The sequence below is a fragment of the Cottoperca gobio genome, chromosome 22 (genome assembly GCF_900634415.1).
Source record: "Cottoperca gobio chromosome 22, fCotGob3.1, whole genome shotgun sequence".
In the NCBI taxonomy this organism is placed as follows: Eukaryota; Metazoa; Chordata; class Actinopteri; order Perciformes; family Bovichtidae; genus Cottoperca; species Cottoperca gobio.
Window position 1 is genome coordinate 12,431,360 of NC_041376.1, and position 16,622 is coordinate 12,447,981.

The 16,622-nt window shown below is 41.9% G+C and overlaps 1 protein-coding gene across 1 annotated transcript; it reads left to right on the top strand.

The window, feature by feature from the left end:
- Nucleotides 1-13,476: 13,476 nt before the first annotated feature.
- Nucleotides 13,477-16,421, top strand: LOC115027751 (cytochrome P450 1B1). Its single transcript, XM_075074164.1, has one exon. The coding sequence runs from the start codon at nucleotides 13,716-13,718 to the stop codon at nucleotides 15,294-15,296; it is 1,581 nt and encodes a 526-aa protein (XP_074930265.1). The 5' UTR covers nucleotides 13,477-13,715; the 3' UTR covers nucleotides 15,297-16,421.
- Nucleotides 16,422-16,622: the final 201 nt, after the last annotated feature.

A 16,622-nucleotide genomic window follows, 5' to 3' on the forward strand; every position in this document is an offset into this window, starting at 1 on the left:
ACATCACGATTTACATCCAATGCCATCACTCAGTAGAGGAGTAGTGTGTCCTATATGCACGGTAGCATAAAGTAAGAAAGTGAAGGCTGGAGTGATGGATGGGCGTGTAGTCCCATCTCAGACCTGCAATTTCTGTTTTAATTAACTTTAACTATGCTAACCTTAAACATGTGTTCAAGTAGACCATATTTTATTTACCATACCCACAGTTTACCCCTAACCTTAACCACACTATAGTTGCCATGTGCAGCTTGTGGTGTTCTTCACTGTTTGTTTATCCCCACCCACCATTGACCTTTTTTAACATGTTTAATTCTAAATTCATTTCTGAAGGATGTTTTGTCAAAATGTGGGACATTTCAATATATATTTTTTTATAATGCAACTTAAAAAGTATTCTTATCAATGTGGCAAGATAGCAAGCATATGTTGAATTGAAATGGCTGCATCTAGCCATTTTTGGCGTTACATACACTGTAGATGTTAATAACTTAAAGATGTTTCTCTGCTTTCTCTCATAGATTTCATAGCTTCTCAGTGTTCTTTTCAACAAATGAAGTAATTCACATTGGTTTAAACCTTTAAAACAAGGTTCAAACACTAAAAAGAATCATTTAAAAATATGTTTTCAATTAAAAAGACTCTGTCCAGTGCAGTGTCCATTCTCCTTCAGTAGCGCACGCTCAGGACGCTTGTTGTCAGCCAGTTATTGAACTGTGGCTGTGCACCAGAATGCAGAGCAATAACTATTTAACATGGTCATTTCTTCATTTCTTCATTCCTTTAGACTTCTTACTCTTTTACCGCTTTACAGGACAAATTACACAAGAAAAACATTTTTTAAATAGAAGTTGGAGTGAAGTTTTGGATGTTGTTCAGTGAAGTTGCTGATATACTCGTCCCAAAGTCAGAACTTAATGTGACCCATTTTTTAAAACTGTGTTTGTAAGTAGCTTCAAAGTTAAAGTTTCACATTTACACAAGTTCCACTTCCCCCTGTATCATCACAGTGTGTGGATCTGCACAGGTTCTGCAGCGAGTGTGTGAGAAGCCTTTAAATGCATTCTCCTCACATGAACCCTGTTTTGCAGATTCGTGTCAGTCCTGTCCCATTGCTCCTATCTATATTTGTATACCCACTTAGAATACAATAGAGGGAATTTGGCAGGAGAGGGAATGTGCAGAGACATGAATGTTAGCGTGAGCATTTGTTGGATTACTTCAATGGGAACAAGTGAGAACACCACACGCTGCCACGATCGCCCTGCTCCCTTTTCTCCGGCACTCTCTGTGCGGACGACAATCGGGACGGTGAACTCTGAGTGACCTGCCTGTGCATGTCGCTCCTCAAAAGCAGTTACGGTGGGGCATATTTCCCTTTGAAGGGGCAGGGACGTCACACACTAAAAAATACCAGCCACACATGCGAAGCACAGAGCTCTTTCAGCTGCTCATCCTAACACCCCTCACTCAGATTGCCTCCACCTCCCCACACACACCAACACCTCTGCCATTGCTCCACTCGAAGATAACCCCTCCCTGAGCGTGGGTCAAAATGTGCCTTTCACACGGGCGGATGGCCAAAGTAAATAAACCAGCCACATGACAGCTAACGAGGGCATGAACAGGGTCAGAGGGGGGCTCGCCGGGACGTGCCAGGAGTGACAGAGGGAGGGACATGGTCACGCAAAGAAAACAAGCTCAGCAAGAGCCAGCCAGCCTTCTCACGCAGGGGCCCAGACATGTGTCTTGTCATGCAACAGCCACCCCATCAACCCAAATTAGGGCTGACGGATGTAATAAAGCGAGGGAGCAAAAGGAGAGGAGAAAATGAGATGAAGAGCAATCCCCTACTTCTCCTCGGAGAGTGTAAAAGTGAGAGTGAGGATATATTGTTCACCTTTTAGAAGAGTCTAACAAAACAACTCTGGTGACCTCAGTATACGTCAGAGTGGCAGGCTGTCTGCATGGTAAAGTCTCAGCCTTCACTTGTGTCTGTCTCTCACACACACCGTGTCCTCAGTTAACCTTCAATGAAAAGCAAGGATTTGTCTCATCGGTTTTCTCAAAAGCACTAATGGAAAACTATGGGAAAGAACATGTATTTGGTTATAATATAAGTTCTCCAATCTGAATTCTATACAAGTAGTTCTGCCATTATATCCAATTTCAGAAGGTGTGCAGTGGAGATGTCTTTGCTAGATATGCGTTACAAAGAAGGAGAAAATCACTGAGTCTTTCTACACCCTGCTTCATGTTGTTTTCACTCTCAACAATTATCAGAGCACACAGAGAAAACAAAAGAAGCCAAAGCTGACCAATCAAGGTTCTTGCGGTCCCCACGGGGTATCTCTGTAGCCTCTGTAGCCACGCCATGGAGCTACATCTTTAAGGAGCTATGTCGGCTGTGGTCTTAGCCTACATAGCTTTGTCGCAACCCCATTAAGGGATATTTTGGGATATTTATATACTTTTCAAGCAGCTCTGTGTCAGCGCAGTGTGGACCTTTCTAGATTCCTTCTCCACCCACAGTGGCTGAAAAGGAATTTCAATCCATTCATGTATTTTCTACACCCGTGTGTAACTGGAGCAATGAAAGGCCGGGACACAAAGCGGACAGGTTGCCAATGTAAGACTAATGCATGGGTAGACAGACACAAACTAATCAGGTATGAATGGGATCATCTATTCTCTCCACTGCTCTAAAGCCCATTTAGCGTTGTTTAGAGAATTAAGGGTCAGTAGTTCACCTCGGTGGCATGTCTTCAGACTGTGGGAGGAGACCAAAGGACACGAAGAGGCAAACTCACACAGAAATCATGCGAACTCCACACGGAAGGGATTCAAAGACAAGACCTCTTGCTTTTGGGGTGATGTGGAAACCACTTGGCAGAAATAATCGATGCAATACCATTAACAAGCGATCATGTCCATGAAAAGGTAACTGTATAGTGTACATTTTCCCTGATCTTAGCGAGATATACCAGCTACCCCTGGGAGTCTTTCGTTCGGAAACAAACATCAGAGAAGCAGGAGATCGTTGATGAGGCCAGTTTCCTTCCACTGAGAGGCAGCCAGTCTGATGGTCTGAGGAGGAATATGTCAGCTAGCATAGGTGGTCTGTGCCAGATGTGAGGTATAGGGTGCCTCGTGGCCTCTCAGTGAGCATATGGAATACATTGTGTTTGAGGGAGTCCTCCGAGACTGTTCTCTCTTAAGCTATTTGGGTTGTGAGTCAGCCCCCCGCTTTTCCCAACAGAAATGTATCACCTACAGTTGAGGGTGCAACAAGGAGGAAAGGGGGCAGCAAAGCATGCAGGGGGACAGGGTAAGAAGGTCAAACTTTAAGGTTGTTTGTGTCTGGGTCTGCCTCCATGGGAAGCCTGGGGATGGGGGGACTTGTGTCTCAAATGACACCATTGAGAATGTTATCCGTAGGCCTACACCTAACAAAATGTATGTTGCGTGTTATTACATGAGACTAACATGACCTCTGTATTTGGCCATCTCTGTATTTCGCATTCTTCACATCTGCCTCGAATGGGGAGGAAAAGGCATATCTCATATGAAATACAGGGCCAACATCAGTCTTCATTGCATGTCTGTGAAATTGTTTCCAAACAATGACTGTTGATGCATTAATGCCTGCAGGGTGCATTTAAAAAAACATTAAAAAAAATAAAACACCCTGCTGGTTGAACTTTTTTCAGGGTCTGTTCTGTGAATGAACATGAATCTGACAAAGAACCTCTGGAAGCTCTACACTGATGATTTACTACCACATTTCCACTCAAAAAGGTAGAACAAGTCAAATATTAGGCGTTTATCCACCTGAAAGCCACATACATGATGTGTAGTGTGTCACCTTTCACTGGTGTTAAATCAGGACTACCATATCCCACTACATGATCGACAGTAGATACTCTTTGCCCATATTAGTTTAGAAATTCTCTCCTGGAACAATGGCTATTAGTCTGCTAACAGCTATTTGTTTATATTCCCGCACAAATGGCTGTAGCACCGAAAAGAACACGCCTTATATAGACAAAATCCACTGAGTGTAGCATTTGAACTTGTCCTATACCTAAACAAAGCACATGGGCAAGATACAATCACTGTAAAAAAAAAAAAAAAGAATTCTCCAGCATGAAATTCCTGAGACTCTCAGGCGGAGTATACATGAAAGGGAAGGTACAATGATATAAGAGCTTTAATCATGCTGGCAGACCTTGTTGTTACATAAACAGCATGTGTTTTTGTCTATGTGGATGACTGCTTAAAAGCATCCTTATGCAGCTTGCACTGCATAGATACATATGCATGAGTATGCATGCCTGTACAGTTATTGCAGCCAAACAGCTGAACAGGTCAATAGCTCCAGAATATTCCCACATGGGCCGGGCCACAGGGTGCGCTGCAGTCTAACAGAGAGGCTGAGGGACTGCAGTGCAGCTGGGACTCAAGAACATGCCAAAGCGAAATAAAGCCTGGAAACTGAGTGGTGGTTGGTATGAAATGATGCTATATGATACATGTTAAAGAACTTTGCATTTAGTAAGTAAATAGAGCTCTTGGCATTGTCTTCCCCAGACTTAATAGTCAGATGTCAGTCCTCATTTCTCTACAAGAGCCAGACTTAATGACATAGAAATGTCTGCGTAGAGTCATCTAATTGATCCAGAGTGTAGCTATGATGTCAATGCAAAGAAAGGTTTACTTTGTGATCGCTGTTCTAATTCATACAGGAGAACAGCATAGCTGTATTGCTCAAGCGAACAAACTGGTAAGCAACAACAACACCACAAAAAGAAATTAGAAATATCCGGGATAAATTTGGATTGAGTATCTGCGAGTACGTGACTCTATCCCCCGTTATGTTATTGCGTTATCATATCATTCCTCGGCTCGTTTATGCGACACAGGAACAACACCAACACGTGTCACTTGCTACACATTCCGTACGTCCTACCCGATCGGTACTGCGCATGTGCAACTCTCAACTCGTCGTCAGGTCCAGATAAAACGATCGCTGCGTCCGACATCGATGACGGTCGTAGCTAATCTCGCTTCTTTCTCATCTGTTGAGAGTTGCATTATTTAATCCTAGATTTATTTATTTAAGCTCTTTTTGACTGACTGTCAAATTAGATTACAAAAAGGTCCTATGGAATTCATTCTCTGTGTGTATTTGTTCAAGAGTTTAACCTGAGCCAGGCCATACAACAAGGATAACAATCACATCACAGCCATACAGAGTTAGTAGTATACAGCTGTTCAATGTTTTTTCTTTTTAAGGCAAGTTCAGGTTTCGGCGAGGAAAATATGGTATCGGAAAATCTCTATTGAAGGGCAGACAAATTCATCAAATAAATGATTTTAGAGCAACACTTTTCTGTTCACAAAAATGCTCTCTGACGCAGAGAAGTTCTGACCCCTTTGGCCATCTGTCACCAAAAGTCAAATATGACATATCTCTATTTTGCAGTGCACCAGAGGGCAAGTGGCTGCTGGAAGTTGTGTCATCTCCAAGGATCACACTGTTATTTTAATGTCAGCTTGCTCTAAGAGCCGTAATCACTCTCTCTGTTTTCGTGTACAGAAGTATAAACACCTCAGCGGCTTGCTTGAGAGATCTCTGCTCCTCAAGCAGCAGCGAGCAGAGTATTGAATGTCCGCAGCTCATATAAGAGTCACTCTCCTCAGTAAGTGAGAACTGGAACTGAACTTATAAAGTTAACCTGAGTTGACAACCATTGAACGTTTTTGAGACAGGTTTCCCTCACTGAATCTATACCAATCCCAAATGAGGGAGCGTAGATAAATAGAAGCAGATGAGTCATACAAAACACTTTAAGCTTTAAGACGACTGGAATGTCAATCAAGCAAAAGGAGCCGCAACAGTATCAGGAAGAAGTCCTGAACTGTACATTCAAAGTATTTCTTGAACTTCTGTCACAATGCAGACAAATTTGGCAAAACTGGAAAGCAGTTGGCAGTAGTTGTGATTCAAAGCAATTCAAGTTAATTCCCTGGTTTTAGTAAAGACTCTGTTCCACAGTAATTACTTTACAATATACAATCCCAGATACGCAGGGCAGGGGTGTGAAAAAGGGGCATGTGCTACAGCCAATACAAGGTCACACACACACACACACACACACACACACACACACACACACACACACACACACACACACACACACACACACACACACACATACACACACACTTTCACATCTTCCAATATATTCTTTACAGAATAGATTAATTAAATCACAACGAAAGCAGATATTTCTGCCCTTATATTTCCTTGATATATGTGCACCAGTGAGACTACAGCAGGGCTCATCAGGGCCCAGGACAGTGCACGAACTCTGCCCTGCGAGGTCTCTGTCCCGCTGCTAGCGCGATACCATCGGCTCATCTGCAGAATTGGAGCAGTGAAGGGGGGTAACCCGACCGCTCGCTGACCCCGCTTCATTTTCAGGATACTAAAATGCACCGAGCTGCTCAAGCGGAACATATGGAGGTGCAAAAGAGAGGGAATCACGGAACATTATCCGCCCAATTACACAATGAGAAGAGTAACCCGCTGGTAGTATCCATACTGCACATAATGTTCAGTGTGCCTGTGGCTGAGCCTCCACCAGGGCTCACAGCCTGTGACAGTCCGTCTCACATAGAGACAGATACAAAAACAGCTCATAAATATGAGAGTCGGTGTAAAGTATGGAGAAAAAACAGGAACATCATGTGCCATAACCAAAAAATAAAAAATAACTACTTCATTGTCCTATCACAGTAATCTGAGCATATGCTCTACAGATGATGTGATTTCTGGGGTATCACGAGACAAAATGTTCTCATGGTTAACCATTTCCAAGTTAAATGGAGAAGCACACTCAAAGGTCTGTATTGTATTGCCAGAGTAAACACACCAACATTTTGCATGACATCATCTCATCTGTCCTAGTTGTCATGAGAATACCAAGTTGTGCTCATTCTCACTCAACAGGGCTCAGGAGTGCAATGATTTGACAAATCATGACACAAGCTCTACCCTAAATAACCTCAACAGAGGAAGTTGAGAAAGACTTTCAAGCATTTACACAGAAATGACAGAAATTGGAACAAAATTGTATTATTTCTAGATGGATACTGTACATCCTTATTGTGGTGAACTACACTAAAGTATTTGCATTTATCTAATTGATATTTAACATGTTTTTGGATAAATACTGAATCAATCAAAATAATCTAAAAGATGGGACACCGTTCAGACGACGCTGGATGAAGATTAATGACAGCAAGAAAGAAGTGTCGAGCAATGCAGTAGCTGTGTCTCTGGAAAATCACTTTGAGTACTTTGTCCCTGAGAGACTGTAAAAGATCTGGAACAATAAACCCAGTAGCTTCCAAATATATAAATTTGGCTTTCAAAACCTGGCAAATCGTGATCCCATAGAGTGCTGTACACAACGTTACTGCACATTCTGATACTTTTAACTTCAAGTACAAATATTTCGTAACTGTACCATCTCTTAAAACTTCTGTACACTACAGTTATTGTAGAATATTAAAGGTTGTATTTCATGTTTGATAGGTGCAAAAGCATAATCCATGAAGTATTTATACTCTATTTATGTACCTTGAAATCACTGCAATCATATCCTGGCAGCAACGTCAGATCCTAAACTGCCAGTTCAAAAATAAAGTTCTCTTGAACCAACAATTTATTTTCTCCAAAAACTAAAATATAAAGAATTATGGATAAAAACAACATGAAATACAGAATGTCATGAGACAGCCCACATCATTGTACAAAGTTACATGGATGACGCAGAAGAGAATGAAAGTTCAAAGTAAATATTTGAGTGGCATGTCAGAAGAGAGTTTCAGAATGTAGCTTTACTCAAACGTCAGTTGTGTGTCTCGTGATAGATTACTGCACTGATTTAATGCTATTCTGGATTGTAATTTAACCATATTTAGTGGTAAATTTGAAAAAAAATCATCTTTTTCTGCTTTTTTAAATCTTTATGTAGGATATCTTCTACTACTTTTAATATTGCCATTGTGGCAGTTTCCAAGTATTACACTAATAAAACAGTTCCTGGGACATGAGGTGGGAAATGCGTAACGAACTGTGTACCGATTCCTCAGCCCGTCTTTGATGAGCTCACAGAGCCGGGGTCATCTGGAAGCCATTTCTACTTGTGCTTTCTCCCTCGTCTCATTTTAATCTCTCAATGCAGCCCCACACCTCCTCCTCCACCCACCCCCGCCACCCCCGCTCCCTGGGGAAGCCGGAGTTCAGAGACCGAGCTCCGTGCACGCCAGCCCGGCATGGCACGCAAGCTCATCCCCGCTCTGCTCCACTAGCACGCAAAAACTCTACGGGATTAGAAACAAATATCCATATACTGTACATAATGCATGGCTCCTGTCCTGGGTGCCACATTAAGTGAAGATCTATCACGCAGCCTGCACACAGAGGAGGGGGAAACTGTCCCCTCCTGGAGGAGTGTGGGAAAAGAGAAAAACTATTATCCTAATAAGTTACTAAATTAATAATAGAAGTTTGTCCTCTGTTGCCTGCAGAGTGACCTTCCTGAACTTTTTTTTATGATGTAACTACATTTTATCAGTCACGTTATTGTTAGTTTAATATTCTTATAGTTCATATTTATGCAGACATGTGATCAAAAAAAGGTTAAGATGATCAGGGTAAGTGCATACAAGGACAACTTTCATTCCTCCGGATCTTGAAAGAAACGACTGTGTGCCACATTAAAAGAACATTTCATTATTAAAAATGGATAAATGTCTGGAACCCCGCATGATAGAAGTGTGAAATATGCGTAGTGTGGGTGGTCACTGGATTGAATAAAAACCCATAACCTTGAATGTGTTGCTGCTCTATTCAACTACAGGACCACATGAAAGTGCAGCGTGTGTAAGAAAATATTGTACTAAAGTTAAAAATCATACTTTTGGAAGGGTCCTGCCTTCATGGTTTAACCAAAGACCTTAAATCATTCCAAGAAAACATTCTCAAAGTAGTGCTCTCCTCTTTTATGTGGGCTGTTTGATATTGCCTACCACAATACATCTCTGGACACAGCAGGTCTAACACAACGGAGCCATCAGAGATAACTATGGTACTACAGCCTGTTAGACGAGTGAAGACATGGAGGTTTTGAAAAGTACACAAACAAGAAATTGAAGCTTGTTGTGTGTGCCTGGGGTTCATCGTGCTGTGTGTGGGGAACTGTATATGTAACACAATCTATGCAGAATGGTTATAGTGAAAGCTTCGTCTTTTTCTATTTGTTTGTTTACTTTGCTGTTTCTATTTATTTTTTACCTGTACAATAATTTCTATTTTAACCATTTTTATTATTGATAAAATCATCAAAGTTTTACTTTTGGATTATCGTTAAAACATTTGTAAAACAGGCATATTCCGTAGCAATACTTTGGATTTAAAAAATCAGTGGTAAACCTGAATTAATCATTTATTGGACCACTTGGGATCAGCGCAACAAGTTGTAAAGACATATTTTCCTCTAGACCCAAAGCTTTTCATACTTGCTTTATATCCAGTTTATCATAACATTAGAAGGAGTCAAGAATGTATTTATCTACGACTGTCGTGCCATCAGAAGTAATCAATCACTCTTTAACAGCATCTGTTCCTTCATGTTATCTAGAGAGTATACACTTAGACCATCACATGTCTACACCCGGCGCTTCCAAACTATAAGTAACCCTCTGCAACGTCCTTATTGTCAAAGGTTTTTTATTTTCAATATGTATGCTTTATATAAGATGCACGCAAACTGAAGTGTATCACCTCAATATCATCCTCAACCAATCCTTTTTTAGTTTGAGGCGGGGTGGAGGGTGTATTGTGTGTGTTAAATCTTTGTTTGCTGTACGGGAGATTTTTGTTCAAGTGTTCAGGCATATACTGGTGTCTGTGTGTGTAAATATGTCCGTGTTGAGTTGTTGCTAAAATCAACAAAAACACTGTTTCACTTTTTAACATAATCACTACCATTTGAAACGATGACCTCTGAGAGAAGAACGCACCAGCATTGGGTTCAAATGTATCTTTGTTGTGTGTACAGTATATGTGAAAACACTTCTTACTTATACTTATACCACTTTAACCACCAGTACATTTGGTATCACCCCACTGAAGTGAATTGTGGCTTTGCATGTCTTTTCTCAGGCTCTTTACACACAAACAACAATCGTGTCACACAGCGACATTTTCTCCAAGTATCTCTCTTTTTTCTCGTATTGTGGTCTGGCGAGCAAAAACGCTTCTCATTTCAAACATCACCATCTCTAACTAGCAATGTCCGGTGGTTACCTCTTGGCTGCCTGAGATGGCTCTGGCCCAGAGGGTGTTTCTGTTGGTCTGTTTACTGGTTTGTCGGGTTGTTTTTGGCTGCAGCTTTTTGTGTCTTGGCTCACCTTTGTTCACTCAAAAAAAATTAAAATCTTCACTCAAATTCCTGCAATCTCTGTGTTCTTCCTTTTCCCAAGTCCCACCAGCTCCCCAACTGCCTGTTGGACCCCTGGCTTTCCTCTCCCTGCTCCCCCCTCACACCCCAAATCCCCCCCTCCCTTTCCCTTTTCCTTCCTCCCTGTTGGTGCTGTGCGTGACAGTAGCTCACTGAGAAGTGGAAATGAGACTAGTAAACAATGATTAGCTCCAGAGCCGGGGCAGCCTGGTCTACCATTGGCCCTGTCTGCACGCAGCGAGCGCCCACCCGCCAGCATATGACATGTGCCCCCGCCCCCGCCCCCGCCCCAGCCCCAAACCCCCTTTGACAACTCCCCTCTCCTTCAGCCAGAGTCAACGCAGGGTCAGGGCCAACCTTTCACAGCCAGGTTACAAGGGGTAATCACAGGCAAACACAGCAGCCACACGCAAAACGCACACACGACACAGCCGCCGCCCCAAAACACCCCCCTTCCACAGCCACAAACCTGGCTCTAATTAGCGTGATGGGGATGCGAGTGGCCACATGTGTATGAGGAGCAGACTCAGGCGAGGAGGAGGAGGTAGTGGTGGTGTCGATGGAGGTGGAGGGAGGGGGGGGGGGGGGGGGGATTACCCCTATAGGAATAGAGGAGAGAAGAAACAGTCATCCCCAGTGCAGGCAGTGTATTCGAAGACATTGCTATGTCTCTGGTTAACCGAGGAATCATTCTGGAGGCTTTGGTGCTCAGCCACACCGCATTTCTCAAGACAAACAGCTCTCAGGCAGAGCTCTGAACCCGCAAAACTCTCGACATCTGCAAAAGGCTGTTTGAGGACCATTATTGTGAAATAATGACATATAACATATAATGGAGTTACACTTAAGTTACTGTTATTGTTGCCTTTCTGTTTGTTTTCGCAATTTATGCATGCTGTGCCTACAAGAGCTGTTGTTTATTCGTTTATTACATCAGTTATACGTAACAGTTTGTGAAAGAGTAACTTAATACAGAAGTGAAGTTTTTTGCTTTGCAGATCCAGTCACTTTATCTAAAGGCTTGTGAAACATCCACAGTCACAGAAGAAGTTACACTTTATGGTGAATTATACAGACAGCACATGGTTAATGTTTTTATTTGACTAATATGTGTGTGCTGCATATATAACAATACATTCTCCTGCATCCTTATCTTCATCATTTGTTTTTATAATGGCTCAAAAATGGACCCTTAACCCAGTGTTAATAATTCTTTAAAAATATTTATTTTTAAAAGTCAATTAGATATAATTTCCCCCCTCCCCCATTCCTCACCCCTCCTCCTCCTTTCCTGCTGATAATGACTAATGACTAATGACTAATGCGTGTGTGGTAGTGACGTTTCGGTCCCTCTGACTTAGTGCATTACTTAGGAAACGTTTTAGTACCTTCAATTAGGGTCATTACCTCCCAGCAAAAATAAACTTCACAGTCGATGGGAAAACAAGAAACAAAAATAAATGTTTCGACTTGAGAAATTGCATCACTTTGAACTGAAAGTTTAATAGAAGGAAGATTTCCAAAAGTCTTCATTATTATAATTGCCAGAAATGTATCTCTCTATCTCCGACACAACATCTAGGAGCAAGAGTATTTACCTAGCATGACTCAAAGCTTGTGATTTATTACCTAAAGCAAAATAAATGTTAATTATGACCGGGATTTAGCCTCAGATTGATTGTGTCTTTCCCTAAATCCCCCCATATTTCTGGGGAATTATGGTTGAAAGGAGGGGGGGGGGGGACCTGAAGTTTGTTTGTAACCTGGAGTGTCATACAAAACTGCAGTTTATGTGATGGAAAAAAACTATAGGTTTTCATTTCATGGCTTGTCCACACTGAGATATTGTGCAAGTTTGTTGTGTGAGATTTCAGTGAACTTATGTTGCCACTGTCAGATGCTGAGGTGAATCAGTCTGATTGAAAGAAAGAACACATTTATATTTTCGTACGGATCATTGAGCTCATATTGATCTTGATAATCTATTATTATATCTGATGTGAGTTTTCTTTTCGATAACCTGCAAGTGTGAACTTTGAAATATTAATCAGTTAATTATCTTCCCTGTTAATTAAAAAATGTTTTCTAAATGTATAATGTATAAATTCTGCGATAAATTGTACAAGTCAAATCAAACTTTTAAATCTAGTATAAAATGCGGTCGGCTGAGAGTCTTTGGAGCGGGGCTGCGTGGTGCGCAACTTTCTCTCAACTTTACATTCAGCACTCATTACATTTTTAAAACAAACTAACACTGAAGGAAAGAATCTGAGGGAAATAAGCTACAATAAAATGACCAAATTGGCTTTTGAAATCGCTGAATTGATCGCTGTATAGACTAAACATATGTGTAAGCGTATCATTAAAGACATCTGGTTAAATTTACATAGGCTGCTTAAGCATGCAGAGTACATTTTAAGCAGATCAAAATACAGGTTAATTAACTGATTCAGTATATGATGTCACGTAACTAACATCATAATTACGCTTAAACATATTTTGTACAAATTCAATTACAGTGTAAACTCAGTCAAGAGTTGGACAAACCGTGTGCAAACAGTTTTTTCAAGCCAATAAAGTGCGCCCGCTGAGTCCTCTGCAGCCAGAAAATAAATCATGTTAGAAAGATACACTTTAAAACGTGCAAACTCTTCCAGTGCTCCAATTAGTAGAACAAATTGGCTCCACACGTTTCCTACTGAATCGGTCACCAGTTGCTGACTCTTTTTTTTCTTCCTTCTCTGCAGTGGACGGTGGTCGTTGAAGCTGCACGCTCACGGTGTCCCTCGACGCTCTTAAGCGCGCGCCTCCGACAACGAGCGACAACAGGGAGATGATACAGTGGGGTCTGCAGGGCTACCACAATGGGAGGAGTATGAAAGTTACCCTGAGCCCTGCCCACCAACTGCAAAACATATAAGAAGCTGGAGTGGAGCAAAAAGCAGACACTTAAATCTTGATGAAAAGACTAAAGACAAAAAACCTCCCCTTAACTCATTTCTTTATCAGTTATTTTAGGTGTTAATCACTATGACCTCAATGGCATTTGATTGACACATCTTAACTATTTTTCTCAGCTGATATGAATATATAGATTCATTTTTTTAAAGCTGAACAGACTTTGTTGAAACGTTTTTTTCTTCTTTTTTGAGGAACAAGTGTGCAAACATTTTTGTCACAATGGCTCAAATGGACTCAGAGTTTGGTGTGAAGGGCAGCAGCATCATCAGGGAATGGAGCGGACAGGTCCAGCCTGCTCTCGTCGCCACCTTTGTTTTCCTCTTCTGTCTGGAAGCCTGTCTGTGGGTCAGGAACCTCAGACTCAAGAGAAGACTGCCGGGACCCTTCGCCTGGCCAGTGGTGGGCAACGCCATGCAGCTGGGCCAGATGCCTCACATCACCTTTGCCAAGCTCGCCAAAAAATATGGCAACGTGTACCAGATACGGCTGGGCTGCAGCGACATTGTGGTTCTGAATGGAGACAGAGCGATACGTGAGGCTCTCATACAGCACAGCACAGAGTTTGCAGGCAGACCAAACTTTGCCTCTTTCCAGATGATCTCTGGAGGCAGGAGTATGACATTTACTAATTATAGCAAACAGTGGAAAGTGCACAGGAAAATAGCCCAATCCAGCCTCAGAGCCTTTTCCTCTGCAAACTGTCAGACCAAAAAAGCCTTTGAGCAAAATATTACAGCCGAGGCCATGGAACTGGTCCAGGCATTTTTGCGCTTCGGCACTGATGGACATTATTTTAACCCTGCTCCTGAATTTACAGTAGCTGCTACTAATGTCATGTGCGCTCTCTGCTTCGGGAGGCGATACGGACACGAAGACCTGGAGTTCAGGAACATAATTAAAAAGTTGGACAAGTTTGGGGAGACAGTAGGAGCAGGTAGCTTGGTAGATGTCATGCCCTGGCTTCAGTTCTTCCCTAACCCAGTCCGCAGTGTCTATGAAAACTTCAAAAGCCTCAATGAGGAGTTTTTCTCCTTCGTGAAAGACAAAGTGGTGCAGCACAGAGAGTCCTTCAACCCTGATGTGACACGGGACATGAGTGACGCCATCATCCACATGATCGAGCACGGAGGGGACAACGGACTGACCAAAGATTTTGTTGAATCAACAGTCACAGACCTTATTGGAGCAGGTCAAGACACAATGTCAACTATCCTGCAGTGGATACTGCTGCTCCTGGTCAAATACCCAGACATGCAAGCCAAACTGCAGGAGCTCATAGACAAAGTAGTAGGCCAAGACAGACTGCCATCAATTGAGGATAGAAGCAGCCTGGCGTACCTGGACGCCTTCATCTACGAGACCATGCGCTTCACCAGCTTCGTCCCCGTCACCATCCCACACTCCACAACCTCAGACGTCACTATCGAGGGCCTCCACATCCCCAAAGACACGGTGGTCTTCATCAACCAGTGGTCCGTCAACCATGACCCCCTAAAGTGGAAGGACCCTCACATTTTTGACCCCGCACGCTTCATTGATGAAAACGGGGCTCTTGATAAGGACATAATCAAAGGTGTGATGATCTTTTCGACGGGTAAAAGACGCTGCATCGGCAACGAGATCGCCAAGGTGGAAGTGTTTTTATTCACAGCCGTCCTGCTGCACCAGTGCAGCTTTGAGAGCGACCCCTCTCAGCCCCTCACTCTTGACTGCTCCTTCGGGCTTACGCTGAAGCCCCTCCGATTCTGTGTCAGTGCCAAGCTCAGGGGAAAGCTGCTCGGCTTAGTTTCCCCTGCATGAACAGCATGTCCCAATACTGCGACTCAAGGCCAGCAAACACCTTTTTTTTTCTCCACCAATGACAATTTACAGTGAGTATCAACATACCTGCACTAAATCCTACTGTTGTATGATTTTAATATTTAATGATGATATTTAATGGGTATCTTAACACGGTCTGTAATAGAATTATTGTTTGTGCAGGGCTGAGATTATGCTGTCAAAGATGTATTATTAGCTACAGATAGAATTCAAGGTTGTGTACTGTTGGAATAAGTGCAAAGTTATCACATTCCTGCTTCACAACATACTCTATACTTGATCAGATGTTGTACACAATTCTGAGTTGTATGCTTGTTTTACATCCACTATTGTGCATGTACATGTATGGTGTGGGTGCAGGAAATAGCTACATCCCCCTAAATGTCCATTTAAACTGATATAACTGTTTATGAAATGTTTGTGAATGTTATTAAGTCACCTGATGACTTATTGTTCTCATTTGTAATATGTAAAAATATATTTAACCTTTACCACGTAAAAGCAGTTGCAAAATATTTTTTTATAATTTCATATTTCAGGTATGACAATAAATGTAATGACGTTTAATGTATTTCACTATCTACTGTACTCAAATCATATGAACACATTAAACAAAGAATGCTGATCAAAGTGGAGGGAAAAGGCTGACATGTTTGTGCAGGAGAACGTTTTTCATCAAGGGACGTCCATCGCAGTCTTAAGAATGAAGAAGAGACGTTGCCATGAACCATGAATACTTCACAAACTTTATGCACCCAGAGTTTAGTTTTAAAGTACAAGCACTGCAGCTCCGCCGTGCCAAACACACAAGTCTCACCAGTACAAGAAACCCCCCCCACATGTGCAGCAAATTTCTTTCACTCAAGAGGCATTCCCAAAAACATGTTTGTTTACAAAGTCACTTTTTCAAAAATACATGGATGTCACCGCACTCTCTGCATTCAGGAATTGATGTTACAATGCCCAAAGGATGTGTTTCTCTGCCTTGAATGTTTAAGCATTCCTCATAGAGGATTTATTGTTATCAATGTGTTGGCTTTATATGATGGAAATGTGGAACAATAAGCTATATATGGAATAAATAAAATGGGATTTGTCAATGCTCTATGTGTCCTGTTTATTTGTCACTTCATCCTTTAGAGTTAGGCTTCACTATAATCTCACAATACTCCTTTAAATCTGCTGAGCTAAGTGTTACATGTCTGACTAGAACTACTTTGTCAGTCTCAAAGCATTTCTTAGCCATTGCAGGCATTGCAGATATGTGCCAACGATATGATATTAGGCACCACTACTGTTTAGATG